This window comes from Vipera ursinii, assembly GCF_947247035.1.
Source record: "Vipera ursinii genome assembly, chromosome: 1".
In the NCBI taxonomy this organism is placed as follows: Eukaryota; Metazoa; Chordata; class Lepidosauria; order Squamata; family Viperidae; genus Vipera; species Vipera ursinii.
In genome coordinates, this window is record NC_139512.1 from 130372780 (window position 1) to 130398320 (window position 25541).

General features: G+C 37.3%; 1 protein-coding gene across 4 annotated transcripts in view; it reads left to right on the forward strand.

Annotated features, from left to right (window-relative positions):
* Positions 1-25541, forward strand: part of KALRN (kalirin RhoGEF kinase) — a gene marked incomplete at its 5' end in the record, with an annotated part of 580305 nt that overhangs the window by 350561 nt on the left and 204203 nt on the right. For all 4 annotated transcript variants that reach the window (XM_083356478.1, XM_083356477.1, XM_083356479.1 and 1 more), the window contains 2 exons: positions 599-829; positions 18479-18601. In XM_083356478.1, the coding sequence (XP_083212604.1) occupies positions 599-829; positions 18479-18601 (354 nt within the window). The remainder of the gene's footprint in view (positions 1-598; positions 830-18478; positions 18602-25541) is intronic.

Here is a 25541-nt window from a genome sequence, read left to right on the forward strand (position 1 = left end):
TTAGCCTAATACTAATGATTGAGAATCGTAAGCAATGGATTACATAGCAGAAGTCACTGAATTGCTAGAGAGTGTGTGTGAGTTTCACTTTTAAATGTAAGAGAAAATATTATCACAACTACGTAAATTTTCTTTCGAGGCTCCTACTACATAACAATTAAGTAAACGAAAGAGCATTACATTCTTCCATATGACATTTTCACGATGACTGCATTTTTTTACAAATATATTTTATTTATCAAAATGTTTTTGGTCTGCCTAATGACCAAAAACATACTAGAGTGAAATAAAAATAAAAATAATTTACTTTATTTATAAACAATGGCATATAACAATAACAGAAAAGCACTTTTTTTTACCAGAAACAATAGAACTGGTTTCCTAAGATGGAAGTCCATTTGCAAATGATTTACTTGAATCTTACACATCATTTATCCAATCTCTTTCAGGGATTTAATTCTAACCAAATTTACAGAAGCAACAAAAAAAGATATTCTTCCAAATTCTACTTGACTTTTAACAAATGGTATACAAACAAAACTATCTGGTACGATCAGTTTTTAACAGCTTGACAGAAACCTCCTCCTGTGTCTTTCAGGTAAGTCAGGATGGCAAAGCTTTACTGGATGTCCTGCAGCGTCCCTTGAGTCCTGGAAACTCAGAATCCCTCACGGCTACAGCAAATTATTCCAAGGCTGTTCACCAAGTTTTGGATGTGGTCCACGAGGTCTTACATCACCAGCGGCGCTTGGAGAGCATCTGGCAACACAGGAAAGTTCGGTTACATCAGCGGCTTCAACTTTGTGTTTTCCAGCAAGATGTTCAACAGGTAATGAAACACCTTATTCACGTGCAAAACGATGATTAAATATAGTCCTGTTCTCCACAAAATGATGTTCTCCCCATCATAAAGGACAACTCCTATAGACTTCAACCAGTATGATCAAAGGTAACAAGGGAATTCTGGAGTAGTAATCCAATACAACTACAGGAAGCCACATCAAGGAAGAACTGATTATATGAGGTGTGTGTGTGTGTGTGTGTGTGTGTGTGTGTGTGTATACATATACACACACACACACATGAAATTTGATAAATTGTCCCATGAAACCACACTGTTTATTACTTAGCTTTATGATGTAATAACTTTGGCTCTTGTCTTTCTGAGCCACAGTTTGTGTGGAAAAGAAATATAAGAGAAACTTCAACTAAATTTTATCTATATGGACTTATATCCAACATTGCATATAGTTACAAAAGACAGGTATAAAGTGTTTTGGAAATTATTGTTTACTTATTCCCAGCATAGGAGTATTCCAGGCACACAGCTGTTAAAACTAATACTGTACATCCAAGATTTTGTAAATCCAAAATTAATCAGAGAAATTATAGTGCTGTCCCTGGACCTGACTTACTAAACCAAGTATATTTTTGCTCATATGGAATATCTAAATCCAATCCATAGCTTCTGGGTTGGTGCAGTGTTGAATATTATAAGTATGAACTTCTGCAGGGGTAACGACAATCTATGTATCATGACATCTTCATGCAACTTTTATATTTATGTGAAACATCATGATACACATTAGTCAATAATGATGCCCATTTTATTACTTTGGTGGCATCATGCCTTGGATGCTGTTCATTATAAACCATGGTAATTAATGTGCAAACATTTCCTATGAGGAAATATAGTTAGTCCAAATATAGAATCTGAGAAAGCATCTGGCCTTATAAAAAATATATGGAGCTTCAGCTAGGGCCAGCCATTGATTAAACATTAGTTCACCTCTTTATTGTTTGTAATCGATATAATCTTTGGAATGCTTATAGAATTTGATAACATCATTTCAAAGTGCTGCTTTATTCTAATTTATAAATTGGATTTATATTTATTTATGTATTTGTTTATTTATTGAATTTATATGGTTATCCATTTCACAGAGTGACTCTGCCTGGCATTCAACAACAATATAAAATGATAAACATATCAAACAATGATTGAAGGTTATAATTGATATACTAGTAGTTTCAATTAATTGAGTCACGATGGTTGATTTATGATTACTTATTTTTTTATTAACTTCACACAGTCATTTAAATATAATTCCATAGTGTCTGTTGGAAGTTTATTTTCATAGTAACCAAACACAGTAGAATTTTGGAGGAAAGGGTTTGAAAAGGTCTTGTCTAAGCTAGTCAAACCTAGCCAAGCCTAGCCTAGCTTAGTCTAGTCTAGTGAGTCCTGCTGAGTTTATTAGAGTTAACAACAAATATTGAGTCACCTAATTCAGCGTACTGTCTGCTTTAGCACAATACCCAATCTAATCAATACTGGATATTAGAAAAATTAATATTTCCTGTGGATTAGATCTGAATAAAATCTTTCCTACTGCAAACTTGACATTGTATTTCAGATCAGAACAGCTTTGCACATGGGTACTTTTTAAGTCTGAATTCTGTCTCAATTTTTCAAATGTCAAAGTTCCTGTAGTTTTCCCTCTGTGGATTGAAGATATAAGAAACTGCCAAGCAAGAGATAATGCAACTTTTGTTTTCCCATTCTATTTCTCATTTTGCTCTTAAGTAGCTGACAGTCGCACAGTTTATCTTTTGATCTACAAGTCTGCAGTGCAGAGATACCACCACAGGTAGCACTCGATTTACAGCAGTTCATTGAGTGACCATTCAAAGTTACAACAGCACTGAAAAAAGTTACTTATCACAGTTTTTCACACTTACGACTGTTGTAGCATCTCCACATCACGTGATCAAAATCCAGGCGCCTGGTTGCTGGGGCCCAGGGGTCATGTGATCGCCTTTCACGACCTTTTGAGAAGCAAAGGCAACGGGGAAGCCAGATTCACTCAACAGCCATGTGACTAACTTAACAACTGCAATGATTGTCTTAACAACTGTGGCAAGAAAAGTCGTAAAATGGGGCAAAACGTACCTAACAACGGTCTTAGCAACAGAAATGTTGTGCTCCATTGTGGTAATAAGTCAAGGACTATCTGTACTTTATTTCAAAGGATTATTATTTAAAGTTTATGATAAAATAATGTTTTGAGTACTTGGAAGCTTAGAATATCATACTGTTATAATAGATTGCACATTGTTCCCACTATGACCATTTTTAAAAAGATCACGGTTGCCTTATAACTCCTTTCCCATCCTTAACTGTCTTCCCTTCCCTTCCCCTTAACAAGAAGGTGTTCACAGGTGATTGTGCATATGCTAAGCCAATATGTAACACTGAAACCAATATTGATTCAACAAACCTGGCAACCGTGTCTTCAATCCTTTCTAAATGAAGGAAATATCCTTCGGTTTCTCTAGAACACATTGACAGATGATTGTGTTTTCAATTACAGTATTGATTCAGTTCTGAGGCCTTCACACTAATCTTGTAATAAGATATTCATGTCTTTGTAGGCATAAATGTCAGAATGTACATATTACAGTTCATATTGCTGCAGATTTCTGCCCCTGGCTTAATATCTACATCCACCCAGATGTCTGCATTACAGCACTAGCAGCTATAAAACCAGAAGAGTAAATCTGCCAATAATGTTTCAAATGTATGAGGGTTTTATTACCTCCTCTGTCCTCAACATACCGGTAGACTGATGCAGGGTGCTGGATCAGTTCTGGTAAGATACATATCAGCTGCATCCTTTTTTTTCCCCCCTGTGCCATGGCATTCTTCATCCTCTATAGCAGGGGTGTCAAACCCGCAATGTCACTTGATGTGTGGCCTCATATCGTGACTTTTTTTGCCATTGCTGGCAATGGGGTGGGCTCGGTTTCGCTATGATGCATCTTAGCCCGTGGGCCGGCAGTTTGACACCCCTGCTCTATAGGTAGAGCTAGAAATAATAAAAGGAAGCAGGCTTATTTAAATCTCCACTCTCCATTTGTGGATACTTCAATTGCTTGGAAATGGCTCCTCTTCCCCCCCCTCCCCTGCTGCTGTTTCAACTGCATGGGTTATTCCCAAGCAGTTTAATCAATACCTGCCAGTAATCTAGGAGAGAATGTCTAGGTCATTATCTCCTCTCCCTTTAAGCTGTTCTTCTGATCCCTTTGTTTCTATGAGCATTCACTGTAACTTAAATTCTTTTCAAGAAAGTAGGAAGAATTTGTTCCCTTTCTAGTGGCTGTTTTTCCAGATTCACTCAAGCTGCTTTTCTTTATCGGTTGCTAAGAATACCCTTCCTTAAACTCCTAACTGCAAGCTGTCTCATTCCTTTTCTCTCTTTAAAACGTCCAATAAAGAGTCACTCTGCGCCAACTGACAATCTAACTTGCCAGGTTAGATCTCTGTCTCATTTCAGTTGTGATTTTGGACAAGACGTTCTCTTAGATGGCACTACCATGTATTGAGTGATATCTGGCTGGTAAGGACACGTACTGGTTATTTCTAAAGTGCTGGACTTGTGTATATCATTTGATACTTTAATATTCCTAAGCATCAGTGAGATAGTCCTCTCTTAGGTTTTTTTTTAAAGAATAATTCTTTTTATCTTTTTTAGGAATCATTATCACAGGCATTTTCACTTACAAAGGGTCTCCATGAACCCACTATTATACTCCCTTTTTCCCCCTGGGTCAGTTGATTCTTCTCTAGACTTTCACTTATTGGGTCTACACTGATGAAACTCCATTGTCCCAGCCCTACTCAGAACTTGATTGTGGTGTTTGGAAATCCATCTTGAACTGCCAAATCTCAACATGGATGTCATTCATGTCCTGGTGACTAGTGCATCACATTCTACATGGGGTTCCCCTTGAAGAGTACCTGGAAGCTTTAGCAGTGGTGCAGGTGGGGATGGACATTCCTTGATATCCCTGTATAACAGCCCATAAGCTACACTGGATGCCAGTTTGCTTCCAGGTGTGATTCAAGATGTTGCTCATTACTTGTAAAGCCTTGCATGGCATAGTGCTAGGTTACTTGGGGAACCACTTATTTCCATAGTGCCTACCTAGTCAATTCCATTCAGCAGGTTTGGCACACTCCAATTTCCTTTAATTAAAATGTCAGCTGTCAGGACCTTGAGGTGCCAGACCTCTGTAATGTAAGTTCTTCACTGCAAGGAAATACCCTTAAATGAATTTATTATTGAAATAAGACAACAACGCTTCTATACAACCTGCATAAACCAAATAAGTTCATTTTTATCTACTGAAAATTCCACAGGGTATTTTTCAAAAGCATATTATTAAATATACTATCAATTTGCATAATTTGATTCAAACTTTCATAGTAAAGTAGCCTGAAATTTTCATTTTTCTCTCCTTCCCCGAGTTTCTAATCAGAACAAGTTATTCTGCTTCATGCTTTAAAGCGGTTCTAATTAGAGAGTAACAAACACCTTTTTAAAAACAAAATTATCTGTGTATCAGGGTGCATGGTGATGATCTTGTACATTAAAAAAATATTTGTAATGCAGATTTATTTCATTATGAGGGGAAATTATGTTTTGTTGTTTTTGGCTTGCAAACCCAATAAAGACTATTTAGGACAAACTTTGTAAAATTAGATGTGGTAGGAAGAAAGCCAAAAGGGAGCATTATTTTGCCTCTGTCTCATAATATTAAGAGTTTAGGATTCTTTATGAAGCTTAATTGTGGGAGATTCGAGACTGATCAATAAAAGACCTCCTTGCTCACTGTATAGTTTAATTATTTGCTTTTATAATATACATTCTGCTCAATCCGCATGCTCCAGACAACTCACATTAAATCATAAGTATAATTTTAAAAACAAATGGAAAACCAACAAACTTTATTAAATATTAAATTTAAAAAAAACTGTGATGTTTCCAGAAAAGCCAAAAGCTTGGTGAAATAGCTACAGGTTCGCTATTCTCCTAATATCTAAAAAGAGTAGCTGGGCGGGGTCGGAGACCGATGCCTTGGAAGGCTTGATTGTTCCAGGCTGATGGTGCAGTCGTGGAACAAACCAGCTTCCACCTTTGGCTAATATCTCAAGGGAAAAGTCAAGTCTCTTTCAACCATTTACTATTTTACCTCTAAGGATTCATCCTCATTGTTATGTCCTGTGCAAAGCATATTGGGCAGCAAGTGTTTTCCAGCAGTTTGGATCATTCGCAATATAATTCATAGGAAATGAGGCCGACCTCGGAAAACTTGACACCAAATACTTAAGGAAGATCTTAAGGTTATTAATGTCCCTTGGGACGATGCCGAAGACCTCTAAGGATTGTTAAGACATTTTTAAAAAAATATATATATTAACGGTTTATTGAGGCAAAGGAGAGGTTTATTTTCTTGATAAAGGGGGATTGTACAGATGCTGTAATGTGGGATGATTTAAAAATCATTCTCCTCTTTTGCATCTTCTGAGTATAATTTTAGGGAGGGGATCAGTCTTCTTGCTGGCGGGCTGAATGGAGGATTTTAAATCCATTCCCCCAGAAGGCCAGGAGATTTCTCCTCTCCTCGGTGTGGGGAGGGGAAAGCCTCCCACGCAAGAACAAACCTTGAACTGGCAAGGGCTGGGAGGCCTTGGTCAGTTAGCCCACTGGTACACAGGCTCTCCCTGTCCTACCTCACCAGGCCCACTTACCTTTCCATTGCCTTGCTCCATCCTGACCTATTCTTGTGATGGTTTGGAAGGCTCCTTGTCCAAATCGCATTGTGAAAATGGTGTGCACTTGCCTCTTCTCCTCTGGAGAAGGACTGGCTAGCAAAGCCGACTCAGTGCTGAGGCTCAGAGCCTTTCGTATTTTATCCTCTGGAATCCAAATGTTTTGCTGCTTCTCCTCTCCAGAGGAGAAAATGCTAGCAAAGGCAGCATTCTGAAAGGCTCTGCTCTGCTTGCAGCCACATGGACTGTGGTTGTGCCAGAAATGAACATGGCCCTTCTCAATATTGGGAAATATCGCGGGAGGGACAGGTACAACTAAGCCTGGAAAGCTAGCCTACACTTTTCTTCTTTTCCTGAAAGTATTATGTGAAAGTCTTGATTGACTTACAGTATACCGTGAGAGTCAATAGAGATTGATATCTATCTACTGAAGATCATGATTTATTGTAGATTGAAATAAAGGAATAGAATTGGTGGAAGCTAAAAAAAGACTTCGCAACTAACAACAACAAAAGAAAAAAGAAAAAAAGAGCAAGCGCTCTAAGTGAAACTAAGTTGAACTGTGAATAGAGATGTTGTGGAGTAGAGTTAGTGAATATATGCAAGGGTGAGAAGATGTAGGTTAATTATAAACAAGAGGTCTAAAGTGTATGTCAGAAAGTATTGATCTGTGTCATCCAGTCAATAGGATAGTGATAGCTGCCTGTTATACTCCAAAGAATGGTGATAATGTAAGAAGAAGTGATTCTTTTTGAAAGCATGTTAAACATGCTGATTTAATATGATATGGAGAAAAAAGTTATACTCTTGTTAGGTTTGTTTGTTTATTCATGTGAGAAGCATCGCAATTAAAGTAAGGCATACTATATAAAATATAAAAATAATGTCACTCTCTTAGGTGACATGGATGGATGAATAGGAACAGTATGGAGAGGTACAGTAAAAGGTGTTGATGTAAGAGGGAGAGAGAGTTGGTTTTCATGTGGAAAAATATATGAATTGTCTTATTTGAACATTTGGGGTTAGCATCTTGGCCAGTGGGTGGAAAGTCACTCTGGTTGTCTGTAATCTCAGAACAAAGTAGAGCATAAAAATGTCAGCAAGATGCAATGTGACAAATTTATTGAACACAAAGTTCTGTGTCTTTGGATGATTGCACCATTTGGCCCACAGTAATATCTTAAATCAATATAGGAATTATAAAGCAACCAATTTCTCTACAAAAACCAAAACTTTTCAAAGAATCTTTTCAACTCTTTCATTGCAGAGGAATCAGTAGGCAGGATTATATGTCGATGTAAACAACAGTCTTTCTATCTTGCTGTGCAGGAAAGTACATTTATTCTGTTATTTTTAGCTCTTTAATCCACCTAAAATTTGAATGCATTTCTCTCTTTGTAATAATGACTTCCATTTTTAAATATCTAATACTTCATCCTACTGTATTAAATAGTCAATCTACCCTTAATAATATAATAATTGCAACTGATGGGGCATTTATTTATTTTCTATTTGTAATTTGTTTCTGATAGTATAAGTAGTATAATTAAGTACTTAATCAACAAATTAAGACTTAATCAAGGTAAAATATACCAGATTTGGATTTTTGAAGCAACCTGGAAGAGTGGGGTGGGTGCAGCTTCTGGATGACGTATCCAACCCATGCGCCAGCAGTTTGTAGGTGGTACCTTGCTCAATAGTAGCAACTGTGAGACGGATCTCAAAGTCCTAGTGGACAATCACCTAAATATGAGCCAGCAGTGTGCTGCAGCTTCCAAAAAAGCCAACACAGTGCTAGGCTGCATTAACAGAGGGATAGAATCAAGATCACGTGAAGTGTAGACTTCCGGTTCCAGATCGCGGTGCTGGCAGATGTTTGAGGCGATCACTCCTCACATTGTCTGGCTTTCTTTTGCCGGGGGGCCCCTGTAAAGGGGTCGAAAGTCACCCTGGAGGGGGAGAGGACCCTCCGATTGATGGTGGAAGGGCGGCAGCCCTCCCGTCAACCTGGAGCAGCTCTTCAGACCGACAAACAAAGGATCAGCTACTCCCATGGCCCATCACTTCTGCTGTTTCTGCCAAGGCCAAACTTACAATCAAGCACTTGAAAGCACAGTGAAGGAACTGGGTGAGACCTTCCTTCTCTTTATTCCAACCTTTTACTTTTTTTTGTTAAAAACCTCTTGAATTTGCTTTCCCTTGCGAGCAGAGAGGGAAGGGAACATTTTTTCCCCATCCTCTTAAATGGCAGCATTTGAATATACCAGGGGGAAAAAAACCTTGAAAAAATATAACTAACTAACTAAAGGGACCTACATCCCTTTTATATTTGGTGACCCAAAAACTTCTATCTTCATGGGAACTGGCTACCTTATCTATTTAATTTTTTAAAAAGGAGAAAAAATAAAAAAATACATAGAAGGATTTAAATTTGATAAAAATTTACTCTGTCTGAAAAGGATTTTAAATACTCTGGGGACATCTTGTGGTTAAGCCTGGTACATCAAGTGAACATTACTGGCAAATCTGTTTATAATTTGGATTTGTCCTTGGCACTAGCTAAAGATAAAAACTTGAAACAGCTGGGAGCTGAATTTAGCTTTTAATATCTGTGGAGGTGAACATTTACTGACTGTTGTTTAAAAATTAGGCTCCACTAAAGGACTATCTGTAACTATTCCAGAAATGGAGGGAGACTAGCCACAAACTTCGATTGACTATAAGCTCATACTTGAAAAAATTCTCGAAGCCACTGAGATAATTAATTCCAGACTGAAAGATAAAGGTGTTATCTTCAATCCACAAACTGAAACCCAGACCCCAACTAAAGAACTTGCAATCCAGAAAACAACAAAATTGGAACAAACTACTATTAAGGCAGAGGAATATAAGGAACAACAACAAGATATTGAAAAGTCTAATATCCAAATCCTGACTCCATCCAAAGAACCCACAATTTTAAAAGTACAAGGAACTATCACTAAGACAGAGAAATTTAAGGAACAACAACAAAGTATGGAAAAACTTAATACCCAAATATTGACCTCATCTAAAGAGCCTACAACTCCAGAAGTATATCAAGCAGAAGACAGCAATGCCAAAATAGAGGGTGCTAAAGATCAACAAAGACAGCTTATTGAAAGCCTGGATAGCCAAGCAGAAACTACAAAACGGGATAAGACCTTCTACTCAAATCAGATGAACCCAGAGGAAAGAAGAGACCAGACCGAATTGAAGACAAAGATACCAGAGCAAATACAGAGATTTGAATCAACAGGGCAACAACCTAATGATTACAAATGGTTTCGCTTTTGTGAATTATTGATGGTTAGATGATCTCCTTCGATTCAAATAATATGTTCTGGAGTGAAGGGAGACCTATCTGGCAACCTAAAGGTTTTGGTCTGGAAACCCAATTGGCAGAAAAAGAAAGGTAGAGTTAGATTTAAAAAATGAGTTGTTAGAGAGCTACTAAAGGCTATTCTTTTAGTAATGTGTGATCACATATAAAGAACAAACGATACAGAAAAGATAAAAAAGAACCCGGGATAAAATTAGAGCACACAGAATTAGACAAAATCCTATTAGGAATAGAAGACAAAACGATACAAAAAGATATATCAATATTTATTAGAACAAGACATGTTAGAAGAACAAGTAAAAGTTACAATGCTAATCTGGAGCAAACATTTTGGCTATACCATTGATCTAGACAATTGGCAATCACTATAGGACAGGAACAGGAGGCTAACGCTAGCCACCACCTATAAAGAAAACTTATACAAGATGTTTTATAGGTGGCATCTTCCCCCCAAAAGGCTAGCAAAAATGGATTAAAAAACCTCACTGACATGCTGGAAATGTAGAAAGTTACCAGGGACCTATTATCACATGTGGGAATGTCTAAAAGCTCAAAATTTTTGGCACCTGATAAAAAATTGTCTTGAAGAGATAACATCACAAAAAATTGAACTAAAACCCGAAACCTTCCTACTAGGGATTATTAACGATAAATTCAACAAAGGATCTTTATACTTAGTACTGGACATTTTGACTGCAGCAAGATTGGCTTATGCTCAAAAATGGAAAAGGAAAGAAACCCCTACCGAAGAAGAATTAATAAGCAAAATCCTATCCTGTGCTGAAATGGATAGGTTAACATTAGAGATCAAAAACAAAACTGAAATGGACTATTATGAAATTTGGAACAATGTGTACAAATGGCTAGAGTTAAGGAGGAACGCTGGGATGAATACCAACTGATTAGTTGATAGTTTAGAAACCTTTTACAGGATAGAATTGAAAGATACTTAATCACAACATAGATGAATGAAAGAATGTTCACTAGAAAACTCATAGATGTTGTATGCACATTTTGTTACAATGTAACTTTTTTCTCTTTTCGTTTATTTCTTTATATAAGGTAATACTAATAGCAATGTTGAAGCCAGAGAAGTTGTAACATGTCCACTTTTTAATTGTATATTCAATAAAAATTTGTAAAAAAAAGTAATGTGTGATCTATTAGGATCTGAAATAGAAAATGTTTATGAGATAAAAATAGAATGTGCTTATGTATTTATCAAGCTTATCTTAGATATTATGGATCCTGCATTTGATGTTAAAAGATATTTGAACATTTTAACTAAGAACTAAGAATTAGGTAAAAATTAAAACAGAATTTGGTTATGCAGAAGTAGAAGTAGATTGATAAATATAAGTTGTTCTATTGGTAATGTGTGATGTATCAGGATGAGAAATAGAAAATGTTTATTAGGTAGAGTTTAGTTATTCAGCTATTGTGTATATGTTAGATGTTACAATTTTTGGTGTAGTGAAATAAGGAAAATTTGGGTTGTGAATATTATTTTGGATGTTAAAGGCTAAACTTGAATACTATAATCAAAATCAAAAATTAGGTAAAATTTAAAAACAGGACATGGATATGTTTAACTAAAATTGGACTGACAAGCTTTTTAACTGACCATGTCATTCTTAGAAATTTATTAGTTTAAGCATGCTGTATTAAATGTTAAGGGAAATAGAGAAGGATATTTTGATAATGTAACCTGAATTATGTACTAAAAGCTCTGTTACTGAATTTTCGATTACCCAGTCACCATGATGCTTTCTAAATATATAGATGTTAAACTGGAAAACCAATAAAACTTGTTGTTTTTTTTTAAAAAAAAGATCACGTGAAGTGTTAATACCACTTTACAATGCCTTGGTAAGGCCACACTTGGAATACTGCATCCAGTTTTGATCACCACAATGTAAAAAAAATGTTGAGGCTCTAAAAAGAGTACAGAGAAGAGCAACAAAGATGATCAGGGGACTGGAGGCTAAAACATATAACGGATAGTTCCTGGAATTGGGTATGTCTAGTTTAATGAAGAAAAGGACGAGTGGTGACATGATAGCAGTCTTTCAATATCTCAGGGGTTGCCACAAAGAAGAGGGAGTCAAGTTGTTGTTGTTGTTGTCGTTAACAAAATAGCACAGACATTTTTAGCAGATGAATATAGTTTAGACTATTGGGGAGACTAAGGTTTCCCATATAGCTTGCTTCTTACTGCAACATTAGATTGCTACAAATTGGAGTAACACACCTAGAATTAAACAAATCTGAGCCCAGGAATTGAATATAAGAACTAAACTGAACTCACTGTTTAAAATGTATTCCTAGATATCTCTTTTTTTATCATCTCACCCATATAATTAGAAAACAGTGCTGGTTTTGTTTTTGCTTTTGTGACTTTTTTTGGGGGGGTGACATTTTTTTAATTTATATTTTACGGTTAAAGCTTTAGGAAGATCCGTAGAGTTGTAGGATAAAACTATTAATTGTGTATAACAATTTATAGAAAAATGAAACATGCAGATTGGATTACTGGATTCTAATACCTCCCTGCAGAAAAACCTTGAGGATGTTTCTTGACTCAGTGTTGGCGAGAAAATAAAGGGAAATGATTAAGTGTTGTAATTGCCTCTGCATTTAATTTTATTCCATAATTTCATTTTGCTGGGCAAACAGTGATCAATGAATTTGCAAGTTGCTCTTTCCTTCAAGGAGAAAAGAAACTGTATGTTCTGTTTTCATAGTCTTAAGCGCTTACGTATGTGAGAAATATCCCTAAATATTGTAATAGAAAGGAGGAAAACACCTTACTTGGAAAGTACTTGAAATAGCTCCTGGATTCCTTCTATACTTTCCAGAAGAGCATAGTACAGGTAATCCTCAAGTTACAGCAGCACTGTTTAGTGACCGTTTGAAGTTACAGCAGCACTGAAAAAAATGACTTATGACTGTTTTTCACATTTATGACCATTGCCGTATCCCCACAATCATATTTATTTATTTTATTACATTTATATACCACCCTTTCCCGGAGGACTCAGGGCGGTTTACAGGGTAATTAAAAACCAAAATACAAAAGTTAAAAAACCAAGTTTAAAAAAAAATTAAATTTATCCCTGTATAAGTAAAACCCCAGTTAAAATAAAATTAATCCTCAGCCTGGGCCAGAGAGCTCGAAGAGCCAGGTCTTCAGGCTCCAGCGGAATGAACGGAGGTCGGGGGCAGTCCTCAGCTCCACTGGCAGCTGGTTCCAAAGGGCAGGCGCCCCCACTGAGAAGGCCCTATCCCTGGGTGTCGTTCCGTGCGCCTTTGGCGTCTAGTCATGCTGGCCACATGACCACGGAGACGTCCTCAGACAAGTGCTGGCTCTTCGGCTTTGAAATGGAGATGAGCACAGTCTCCTAGAGTTGGAAACGACTAGCACACATGTGCGGGGGAACCTTTACCTTTACCTTTTTTTAAACAAATATAATCAGCTTCTTTTTCATAGCAAAAACTCTGCAGGTACTTGCTGGTTTTTGTTGTTACCTATTTTTAAAATTTGATGAGGCTATGTTTCACTCACGGCACAGTGGGGGAAAATTTTTCTTTTTCATTTTTAATAAGAAATGAGGGAAAGACACAAATATTAACTTCACTATATCACTGGTGACAGCATAATGTAAGTTTATTAACATGTACAAATCCAGTACAATATATTTTATTTTTAATTGTTTTTACGGTTGCTCTTTGCATATTACTGATTAGGGATGGGCGGCTACACAAATTGAAGAAATAAATACATAAATTAAAAAGGGAGTGGAATGGAGGTGACATGGAAAAAAGCCAATTCAAACAAATCTTACAGAATGATTCCATAGATGAATCCTGAATGAAGAAGGCCATGAACCCTACTCTTAGAGTCTATATCAAAAAAACGGAGTAATAAAGGAAGGAATTGTAAACTTAATCTTGTCTGGAAAATCCAAACAGATTTATGATACATCTCAGAAATAGATTAAATATCCCAGGATCACTGTAGCAGACAAAAGAAGAGTGGAAGCCAGCCCGAAGCTTGTTTCTTAGCAGTAAAGGTACTTGTTGAGAAAAAAAAATGATATGGCAGCAGAATGATGATATGGATTAGCATGAATGTTTTTCTCGGGAATGCCTAGGGAAGAACTGTGATCACTTGGATTGCTTGACTGGTTATGAAAGTATCCAGATGAAAGAATTTATAAAGGATAGGTGCGGTATTGGTAAGCTAATCGCTCCTGCTGAAATGGACAGAAATCCTGTGGACCAACACATAATTGTTTTTAACTGCCTCAGTGGCAGTCGGTTGGTTTCCCTGACACAATTAATTTATTTCCACTTGAAATAGTTTATGCTTCTATTATAAAGACAAGGCCTAGTGGTGTTCAAGTGTACCAGTGCTACCCTTGTTAAAATGCCAAAATATCTACTAGTAGCCATGTTAAGGAAGTTAAAGTTTGATTAAAAAAAATACCAGTTGTTCTATTCTCTGGCTAATTCTGCCACTGCCTAAAAGAGAAAAAGAAATGCATGTAAATGTTATGAAATTTTAAATTCTGTTTTCCACTAATGTCGTACACACACACACAGTGACTGTTGTACACACAAAATACATCCATCATCTATTCCTTTTTTAAGACTAAGCATTGTTATATAAATTACAGAAAAGAAGTGAGAAGAAATGGGCAGAAACAAGGCTTTTTTTTTTCATAGAACGCTCAGAACAGATTGAACCTTGTAGGGTAGGCAAGGCGGGTTGTATGACATGTGTGAGTTCCGGCACCTTTTTCTTTTACAAAAAAAAAGCCCTAGGCAGAAGAAACTAAAAACAGGGATAAAGAAAAAAAAGATAAAGAATTCTAACTAAATCTAGGCTGACCTAAACTGGATCCTGTAACTAAATCTAGTTTATATCAATAGCAATCACTATCCCTCACCATTTGTTTTATCCACATTCATTCAGCAGGCATTCATTCTTGACCACTCATGCTTTTGAGAAATCTGTTCTTGTTGCATTTAACTTACTGTTATGCTTTTACTGATACAAAGTAGGCAGAAATACCTCTTACACAGAGAGACTTTCACTTCTTTCAACATTGATTCATTTCTCACAACAAATCACATACTAACTGCCAGCAGAATAATATTCCAGAGGGAGGGGCCACAGCAGAAAAGGCTCTTCTCCAGGACCCACCAGCCAAAATATTTTGGCAGAAGGATTCCAGAGTAGGCTTCTTCTGCTGGAATTAATAGGCCAAGATAGTCTCATTGGGGTGAGATGGCTCCTAAGAAGCCCTGGAATAGCAGAACACCTTCCCCCAATAAGTCCATCACAATTAGGATTCATCTAAATTTTAAGCCAATAAAAATCCCCCTTCAAATAAAAAATAGTATACTTGAATTTCAGTAAAACATTTGACAAATAGTCCACAACCTACTTCTTGGTAAGCTAGAAAAGTGTGGGATAGACAGCATCAGCACCAAATGGATTTGTAACTGGCTGACAAATCATACTCAACGTGTAATCCTCAATGGAACTATATCTACATGGAAGGAATAAGAAGTGAGGTACCCCAAGGTTCCATTTTAGGCTCAGAACTCTTCAATATCTTCATAAACAATTTAGATGAGGGACTAGAAGGGAATTTGCAGACAACACTAAGCTGGCAGGAATAGCCAACATCCCAGATGATAAGCTTAAGATCCAGATGGACCTCGACAGACTTGAACGCTGGGCGCTATCCAACAAAATGAAATTCAGTGTAGAGAAAAGTAAGCTCTTACACATACATTCTGTTAACTCGGTTCAACCCACAGTTCAACTCAGTTCAGCAAGAGCTCACCAAGAATTTAGTTCAATCCCGAGCTACAGATTTTCTCTTCCTTTGAAATCCAAAATAAGAATTCAATAGAAAATCATATTTTGGTTATAAATGTATTTTCTAACAATAGATATGTGGGATGTGTCTTTCACTCAAAGAACAGAACACCAAGTGATGTGGAATTTTCTTAGGAACATTGTCTTTGTGTACCTAGTTTCCAAATACAACAAATAGCTGCAGTACCGAGGATAACTCTGGAGGAGCCTTTGCCTTCAATAAGCTTTGTAAGAGTTCTGTCCTTTTAATCCACCAGTTGTAAATAGAAATAGATGATCCTTACCTGCTTGGTGCATTTCTTGACAAAGTAGAAGTAATGGCACAATAGGCACTAGGTGGTAGGAACCTGAAGAGTTTTAAACTTTGAATGTCTTCTGGCTTTGGATCAGGATCAGGGATCTAGATGAAATTTAGGCTGCTTATCTTTTTTCTTCAGACTTAAAACTGAATGCATGACATAAATAAGACATAATGGTTTCCTCTTTATGAGTATGTGAATTTACTGAGCAGCCATGAAATAAGGCGAATATACATGTCCCAGGATAATGTTGCAGGATCCAATCTGGGTCTTATTGAACAGTTTTTAATCCCTTTCAAGTAATATGGCCTCCCAATGTTCAGTTTTAGAATTGTAATGCAAGGCAAAAGACTCCCCAATGACAGGTAGGATGCTAAGGAATATATCAATAGAATGTCAACAAAGCTAGTCAGAAACTATAAAATCATCCTTTCTGTTGCAATCCATGTTCAAATACTGGCTCTAGGTGGATTACAGGAACCTCACATTTTGTTGCAGTTCACTGCCTCAGAATAGGAATAGGAATAGGAATAGGAATAGGAATAGGAATAGAATAGAATAGAATAGAATAGAATAGAATAGAATAGAATAGAATAGAATAGAATAGAATAGAATAGAATAGAATAGAATAGAATAGAATAGAATAGAATGGGACCTTGGAGGTCTTCTAGTCCAGCCCCCTGCTCAAGCAAGAGAACCTATACCATTTCAGACAAGTGACTGTCTAGCCTCTTTTAAAAAATCTTCAATGATGGAGCGCCCATGATTTCTGGAGGCAAGCTGTTCCACTGGTTAATTGTTCTAACTGTCAGGAAGTTTCTCCTTAATTCCTTCTCTCTTTGTTCAGTTTCCAACCATTGTTTCTTCTCCTGCCCTCTGGTGCTTTGGTGAATAACGTAACCCCCTCTTCTTTGTGGCAGCCCCTCAAATACTGGAAATGTGACAATGTTTTCTGAAAGGAAAACGTCTGGAGTTTCTTTTACAATGTTTGTTTTTCTATTATCTTACAAAGATGTAAGAGATCCAAGCATCGTTAACTATATTTTTTTATATTTTAGTACTACATTCACACACACACACACACATACACACACACACTGCATTATAATACTTTAAACAAATATAACAGCTTTTTTCAAAAATTTTAAAATAAATTTGTTCGATAAAATATATCTATAGCCTCCTGCCTTTGTCCAAATACCCTAAAAAGTATTTTGATTGAAAAAAGCTGGATGGATTTATTTTAATATTGGTAATTAGAAGACATTATTCAATAAACGTTGAAATCTTACATGCACTGCTATTCACTGGTATAGTGGTGAAGTACACTAGCTCAGGCAGGGACATTGATATCATCAGTAGCCACCCAACACCCGCCAGGCTGATGGCTCATGCCCACCTCAAAACAGAGGTAAGCACATTTCTGAGCATCACCCACCCAGCTCGTGGTAATATTTCTTGGGAATAATGGTCAATATAGAATACTGTGGTTTTCTGATACAGCAACGTATGTTCATTTTGTTTTGTATCATTTGTATTTATGACATCCCTATATTAACCCTTTTAAAAATGTGAACATATGAAATATTATCGATGCACAATGATTTCGCAATTTGAAAACGTATATAATTTTGGAAAAAAAATTTTTTTGAAAGTTTGGTGATATATTTGCCACTTTGGTTTTTTTTTCCTAAACAGTTATAGAAATACATTGAATTCCGATACGATTTGTATAAATATATTATAATGCTAGGTAGCGTTATCAACCATAGCACTGTTCAACTAACACATACCCAGTTCCACAACTTACATTTAGTACCTGTCCTCCCACTTCTGAGTTTAGGTATTTTGCTTATTGGACAGCATGCTCATGCCCTTGCGAACTAAGTCAATGGGTATCTTAAGACATGAGTTGTATTTACACAGGAAAATAAGGCAAGAGTGTTCATTAATTTATTCATTGGTATTTTGTTTTTAAAAATTCCAGTAAAAATAGTGCAAGTTCATTTTTCTTTCAAAGTCTGTGACGGTTATCCAGAAATCAGCAGACGGCTGGAATTCAGGGACGATACTTTATCAATGAAGAATGAAAAAAGATTTTAGATTTGATTGCATGCAACGATGAAGAGTCTAGACTCTAGAATGTAAATATAGACAATTTTTCAAACCGTTGTCAATTCATTTTGAAACTGTAGTTTTTAAGTGGTGTTCAAGATAAAATGTGTGCTGAACAATCAAGAATAATAAAATAATAGATTCTCCTCCTCCTCCCCCTCCCCCTCCTTCTCCCTCTCATCTTCGTTATTCAGGTCCTGGACTGGATTGAAAACCACGGGGAGGCCTTTCTTAGTAAACACACTGGAGTGGGGAAGTCTCTTCACAGAGCACGAGCTCTTCAGAAAAGGCACGATGATTTCGAAGAAGTAGCACAGGTAAATGTGTGAAAGTTCTGTGTATTTTACTGTAACTGGGAATACCTTTGTACCACTGCAATGTGCTTTCTTTCAGGTTTGGGATCTTTGTGGTCTCAGACACTGGTGAGGATTCCATTTTAAGCATATGAAATAAAGAGCATGTGGATATCTGAGGACTGAAATCCATTAGCATCCCAGGTTCAATAGACCTAGAAAATGGCCACAGGAACTTGGATAATTTAGGTTTGCACTTTGAGACATGGCAAAGAGGGGGTTGGTATCAAAACAGTTTCAATGTTCAAGGATAACATGATCTCAATCTTTTTTTTACCCTGAGTTCTGTTCTGAGTATATGGCGATTATGAAAATATTTCCAAGTCAGTCTTGCCAAGAATCTCCAAGACTTTTGAGCTGAGAAAACTATATCATTTTTGGCACTGTTCAGTAATGGCTCTCTAATCAGCTATTTCTTTCTCTTTCATCACACACGGAATCAATTACAGAAACTAATGGGCCGGTTGCATCATACGGAGGTCGCACCCACCCCAGCTCCGGCAATGCAAAAAAGTTGTGATACGTCACGACACGTCACGTGACGTGGCGAGGGTGACACTTGTGATCTATTCTATGGCATTGTTTAATATCAACATTGTTTGATTTGCAGTTAAAACTATCATTTTTTAAATCTTTTATTTGAGTGAGCCTTGACATGTCCTGGCAGTTTTCATGGCAAGATTTCTGAAATGTATTGCCATTGCTTCCTTCCTAAGTTTGAGAAAGAGTGACAAGCTTAGGGTCACCCAGCTGGCTTTGTGCCTAAGGCAGGACTAGAACTCACCATCTCCTTGTTTTTCTAACCTGAAGCCTTCATCTTTCTACCAAACTGATTGTTATAAAAAAATAAGAGGGCGAGATAATTTGCTGATGATATCAAGCTTTGTCTTTGCTTACAGTACCTGAATGTGCCATTTCAGTCCTGAACAGTTTCATGAATTCTATGGCCATGTTGACGGAATTGAACAAATCAAATTTAAATCCATAAGTTAGAGATTATAATGTTTTGAATTATAAGCAGTTAAGAGAGAATTGCTACGCCCATGATAAATGGATGCTTATATTTCTTCTTAGGTTTGGCTCTTGTAGGTACTAGTAAACCCAACCTTTTTTTTAAGAGGGCTTGGCTAGAAGACATTTGTAAAACATTCACCTTCTATGGGTTTTTCTGAAGAGCCACTATGTGCTATTTTTGCAGCTTCTACATTTGGCCATGGTAATTTGCTATATATGATGCTAACCTGAACAAAGACCTGTTGAAATTGATCATGAACAGACAAGTGCATATATACAATATGTCTGTATATAGCTAAGGGGATATTTCTCCCTTTCATCCAAGATTGTTAAAGCCTCTCTTTTTATTGATTTGGGAAATATTTACTCTCATTGGAAACATTTCACAAAATACCTGGACAGGATTCACATCCTTTGTATCATTTTATGCCTTGGGTAAAATATAGAAAAGGAATGTGCCTGGTCTTTGCACTAACTTTTTCCAGTTCTTAGTTCCTAGATTGCTTTTCTCAAAAGGGGTCTTGATATGACTATTTCCCAGATATCTAATTGTAAGTAAGTGACGTTATTGCAGATGTATGGTTTTAGCAACACCACATCATTTATCAAAAGCATGAGCAGAAAGATTGTCCAGCTAGACACAAGACACTTAACATTTAACTGCCGTCAGCAGATAAAATATAAACCAATACAACAGTACTATATTTTTTTTCTGAAAAATGGCCTTCACAGCTGACTGCCACCATGATTCTTCATGTATCTCTGCTATGTTACTTATGGATCTTCTGCAGGCAAGAAGCAAATCATTTCACTGTTATAACTCTAGCTTCACTGAATCAGTAAAGCAGGTTCTGAATGCTATGTACAGTTTGCAAATCAGAATATCATAAATTAGATCATCCATCTGTAGAGCACCCAACACTTAGCTGTTGTTACTCCTTGATATCTTCCATCCAAATACATTGAATGCATAGAGTGGAGTTCTAGACACATTAAGGCCTAGAGACAAACAGACATTCACTATACAATCAGCCAGAACCATTAATGAATGGTTTAGAATGAAGAGAAGGACCAGGGTGACATGATAGCCATGTTCCAATATCTCAGGGTTGCCACAAAGAAGAGGGAGTCAAGCTATTCTCCAAAACACCTGAAGATAGGACAAGAAGCAATGGATGGAAACTAACCAAAGAGAGAAGCAACCTAGAACTAAGGAGAAACTTCCTAACAGTTAGAACAATTAACCAGTGGAACAACCTGATTCCAGAAGCTGTGAATGCTCCAACACTGGAAGTTTTTAAGAAGAGACTGGACAGCCATTTGTCTGAAATGGTATAGGGTTTCCTGTATGGGCAGGGGGTTGGACTAGATGGCCTCCAAGGTCCCTTCCAACTTTATTATTAGTAATTTCTGCTAACAGCATTCACTCTGTATGTCCTATGCAAAGCTTTGATTGAAAGCAGGCACACAGGCAGGCAGGCAGAGAGGAAATTTGCAAATGGTCTATTTCTCTTGTTGTAAATTACTTATTATAGCTGAGGAGAGATAAACCCTTCCAAGGAGTCATAAATCCAAGAGAGATCTGTTGAATGCAGTAAACAGTTTTTGCTAAGATAACAATGGATATGGGCTGGATATAGTCATAAAGCTGGAAAACACAGTTGCCTGAAAAACAGATAACAGATTTAGTGCTGGTGAGGGAAGCTGGTCCAAGATCAAGCTGAAAGTCTATCCAGAAGGCAAGGAACAAGAGGAATGTGGAAACCAAAGATGAAGAAAAGTAGATTAAAAGCGCAGGAGAGTTGCTTTCAACAAAGCCTGGAGAACAGGCTTTGTCTTCTTAGGAGAATTGATACCTTTTCTTTTTGAGGAGTCATGTATCTTCAATTCCTAGTTCTGTTTAGCAGGCAGCCTGTTTCAGGGTCTGATACTCTGCCAAGGTCAGGATTCAAAACCTTGCTATCAGCATCAGCAATTACATATACTGGGTCTGACTTATCACAATCCTGCTGACAGCCAGCAGAATTCCTATCTATCTGTCTGTCTGTCCGTCCGTCCGTCCGTCCGTCCATCCATCCATCCATCCATCCATCTATATCTATCATCTGTCTATCTATCTATTTTACAATTTTGACTTTTGGCTGGAGCCCGCAAAGAGACAGGGTTTCAGGGTATTCATCAATGTTTCTAATTTCTATATATGTCTAGTCTAGTGAAAAAAAGGACTAGGGGTAGTGTTATGTAGCAGGTTCTTCGCGCAGGAATGAAGACGAGGCAAGTGAGTTCAGGAAAGCTCATGGTTTATTGCTTGCAGGATCTGAACTGAGAATTAGGCTGCAACTAGCAGCAATTTATATCCTAGCCCCTAGGTGGCAGCCAATAGGTTTAAAGCAACCATTGCCGCCTAGGGACAGCCAATAGCAGCACTGGAGACCTGGAGTCTGGATTGCTGGAGAGCCGTTAGCTGCTTCAGCTAACCACGTGGTATTACAATTGAGCCCAATACATAACAGGTAGTATGATAGCAGTGTTCCAATATCTCATGGGCTGCCACAAAGAAGTGAGAGTCAACCTCTTCTCTAAAACACCTGAAGGCAGGACAAGAAGCAATGGATGGAAGCTAATCAAGGAAAGAACCAACCTAGAACTAAGGAGAAATTTCCTGTCAGTCAGAACAATTAATCAGTGGAACGTCTTGCCTCCAGAGGTTATGGGTGCTCCAGGTTTTTAAGAAGAGATCAGACAACCATTTGTCTGAAATGGTATAGGCTTTCCTGCTTGAGCAGGGGGTTGGTCTAGAAGACCTCCAAGGTCCCTGATTATTTCAAATCCCATAGTTTAGTCTTTCCCAATATGATCCCTTCTGGATACAGTTGTACCTCCAGTAATCTCAGGCATCACCCCACTATTACAGGTACCATTATACAATAATAATAATTGAAAATAAAGTCTTTTGTTTTATCCTGAAAGCTAAAGCCATCTCCTCTCTCCATTTCTTCCTAATTGTCTTGTTTATAGTTTCTGTTTTACTGCCATAATTAATTAAACTCTTCTTGGCATTTACAACCCAAAGTATATGGAAATACATTTTTCCTTTATGGACTCTTCCCATAAACATGCATATTGAATTTTTCAGAGTTATTTTTTAATTACTTAAGCTTCTCTAATTCCCAATACCATTGTCTGCCCAAAAAAGCATTTAACTCTATTTACTGCTGAGCATCCTGACAAGTCAGGGATGTTCCTGGTTAGTAGCAGAGCCAGTTGTAATATAAGATTGGATCTGTGCTGAATGGGATAGCAAATGGTGCCTAATAGGATTACACATACTTTGAATGAGGAGCCAGTTTGATGTAGAGGTGAAGGCACCAGGCTAGAAACTGGGAGCCTTGGGTTCTAGCTTCGCCTTAGCACAAAGCCTAACAATCACTCACTCTCAACCCTAGGAAGGAAGGAAGAAGGAAGGGTGAATCACCTTCTAAACTCTTGCCCAAAAAAACCTGCAGGCACAAGTCTAGGCATTTGCTAGAGGTCCAAGGTGACTCAAAGGCACACAAAAAAAAACCCCCAACAAAATCCCCACTGTTGAATAGGGTTAATAGGAAGTGGACTTAGCTAAGAAAAACTCATTGCTCTACCTCCTGCAGGTCATTGTGTGCCTAAAAACAGTGTGACCCTTTATTGCGAATATAGTAGCTTTCCCATGTTTGACATACCCTATGTGTAGTAAAATACATCAGCAAAAACTCTTCTGGATTTTGACTAATTTGGGCCATTGGATCATCCCAAGCAGAGAGATGTAAAGAGCTTTCTGGTTTAGCTGAGCTTTTTACTAAATTTCATACATTGCATTTCTGGGATTCCTTTTTCATTTTGATTGCCTGGTTTCTGTCTGTCTTTTGGTTTTCTTGCATCTTGACCGGTCTCTTCTCATTGTTTAATTCCTAAATTGCAACAGGTAAACTGTCCAGGACTCAGCATTGATAGTACTATACAGGGCTTAAGTACCTTAAGTATAATTTTGGTATAACCCTGTTGGATTGTAATTTGTAAAGTAACACTTTTTGTTACTCAAATTATATATATATATATATATATATATATATATATATATATATATATATATATATATATATATATATATATATATATATATATCTCCATATATATATGGATCTTTGGTCATTCGGGTTTTTCCCGCGTAGAATTGAAGGTGTAGGAGCAACGTTTCGACGGAATCCCATCCGTCATCCTCAGGCTGGTGGCTTCAGCTTCCTTCTTCTGGGAGAAGCATGTGGTAGTGGCTGTTTCTTCCTCTTTTTTAAACTGCCAGAGGGGGTGTGTTCTGTGGGTGGAGGTGTGCTCTGATTGGGTGGGGGATAGGTGTGTTCTGATTGGGTGGGAGTGTGTTTTGAATGGTGGGTGTGTTCTGATTGGGTGGGGGTGTGTTTTGAGTGGATGGGCTGGTCTTAGACCTGAGCTGGTGAGTTGTGCTGCTTTTGTTCGGCTTCGTGTTTGTGGTGGTGCCATGTCCTTACAGTGGGTGTCAGTTTGCTTATTGTGTGGTTTGGAAGAGGCAATACATTTTTCCTTAAAACTATATAATTATAGTAATTGGAATTAGCAGTTTTACTCCTGCAGATGGCACTCTCTCTACATTCATCAGAAGGAATGGTTTTTCTCTACAAGACCCGATTCAACAGCCTCCTTTTAAAGTCAAACTCATTATAAATTTTAACAGGTCCTGGCAAACAACAGTGTTTCTTTAAATTTCTCCATCCTTTATCTGAATAGCGTATTAATTTTTTTGGCCAATAAAACCTAAAACCTTGTCTGATTCATGCTTCCAAATACCAGCTAATTATTTAATTCCACATTTTTTTCTTTTTTGGCATGGTGCATAAAACCAATTATTTGTAGGATGGATACAGGCATAAAACCAATTATCTAAGTTCAACATTAATACAACTTTTAAAAATCCAGGCATACCATTGTGGAGAAAAAATATAATTGTACCAAAACTGCAAGTAACATCGTCTAGAGTTGTGCATGAATAAAAATGACATTCAAAAGGAAACGTGGCAAGTGATGAGGTGAGCACAGCTTTGCAGTTCTGACTGAGCAAAGGCAAGGCTGTACAAATTCAAAGCAAGGATAGGTTGGCACGTCCCCTAGATTTCATACATAAAATAGGTTTTCACAAGGATCCAAATGAATAATATGATATACAATGCATGCATATAAATAAGAATAGGAGATTTACAAACAAGTTGTATTACAAATTTAAAGGAGAGCCAGGTGATGTAGTGATTCAAGAACTGAATTAAGAGCAAGGACATCCAGCTTTTAGTTTCCCCTTAGACATGGATGCTGGCTGGGTGAATTTTGACCACTCTCTTAACCCTAAACTAGGTGGTTGAAAAACCCTTACCTACCAGTCTGGTAGTTTTGATCTATCACTTTCAATGAAGAAGCTTTCATCGCGCAGTGGATCAATTCAGGCTGACATCACCATCAACAATAACAGTAACAACAGCATACTTATAGATTTTTTCTCTAATTCAGTTCTTTATTGTTGGATGCAGTACTGTTTCTTTTAAGTCAAGCTTGAATCTTATGGATTTCATGGCCACAGCCCTGCAATATCCAGGTCAATAGTATGAAGGTGGTTGCCATTTTTGTTTTCCTGAATGCTTCTTGATTTCTTGTCTAACTTACAATTCTGCATTCCCTGATTGTTTTCCATTCAGGAAATCAGCTTTGTTTTCAAACTAGATAGGTCAACAGGGATTCTGCTAGGACAAGGCCTTGGTTAACCCTCCTTTCATTATTTAACTTCTATCCACCCACTGGGCATTTGCATCTGTTGTTATGCAGTATAGAATAAAGT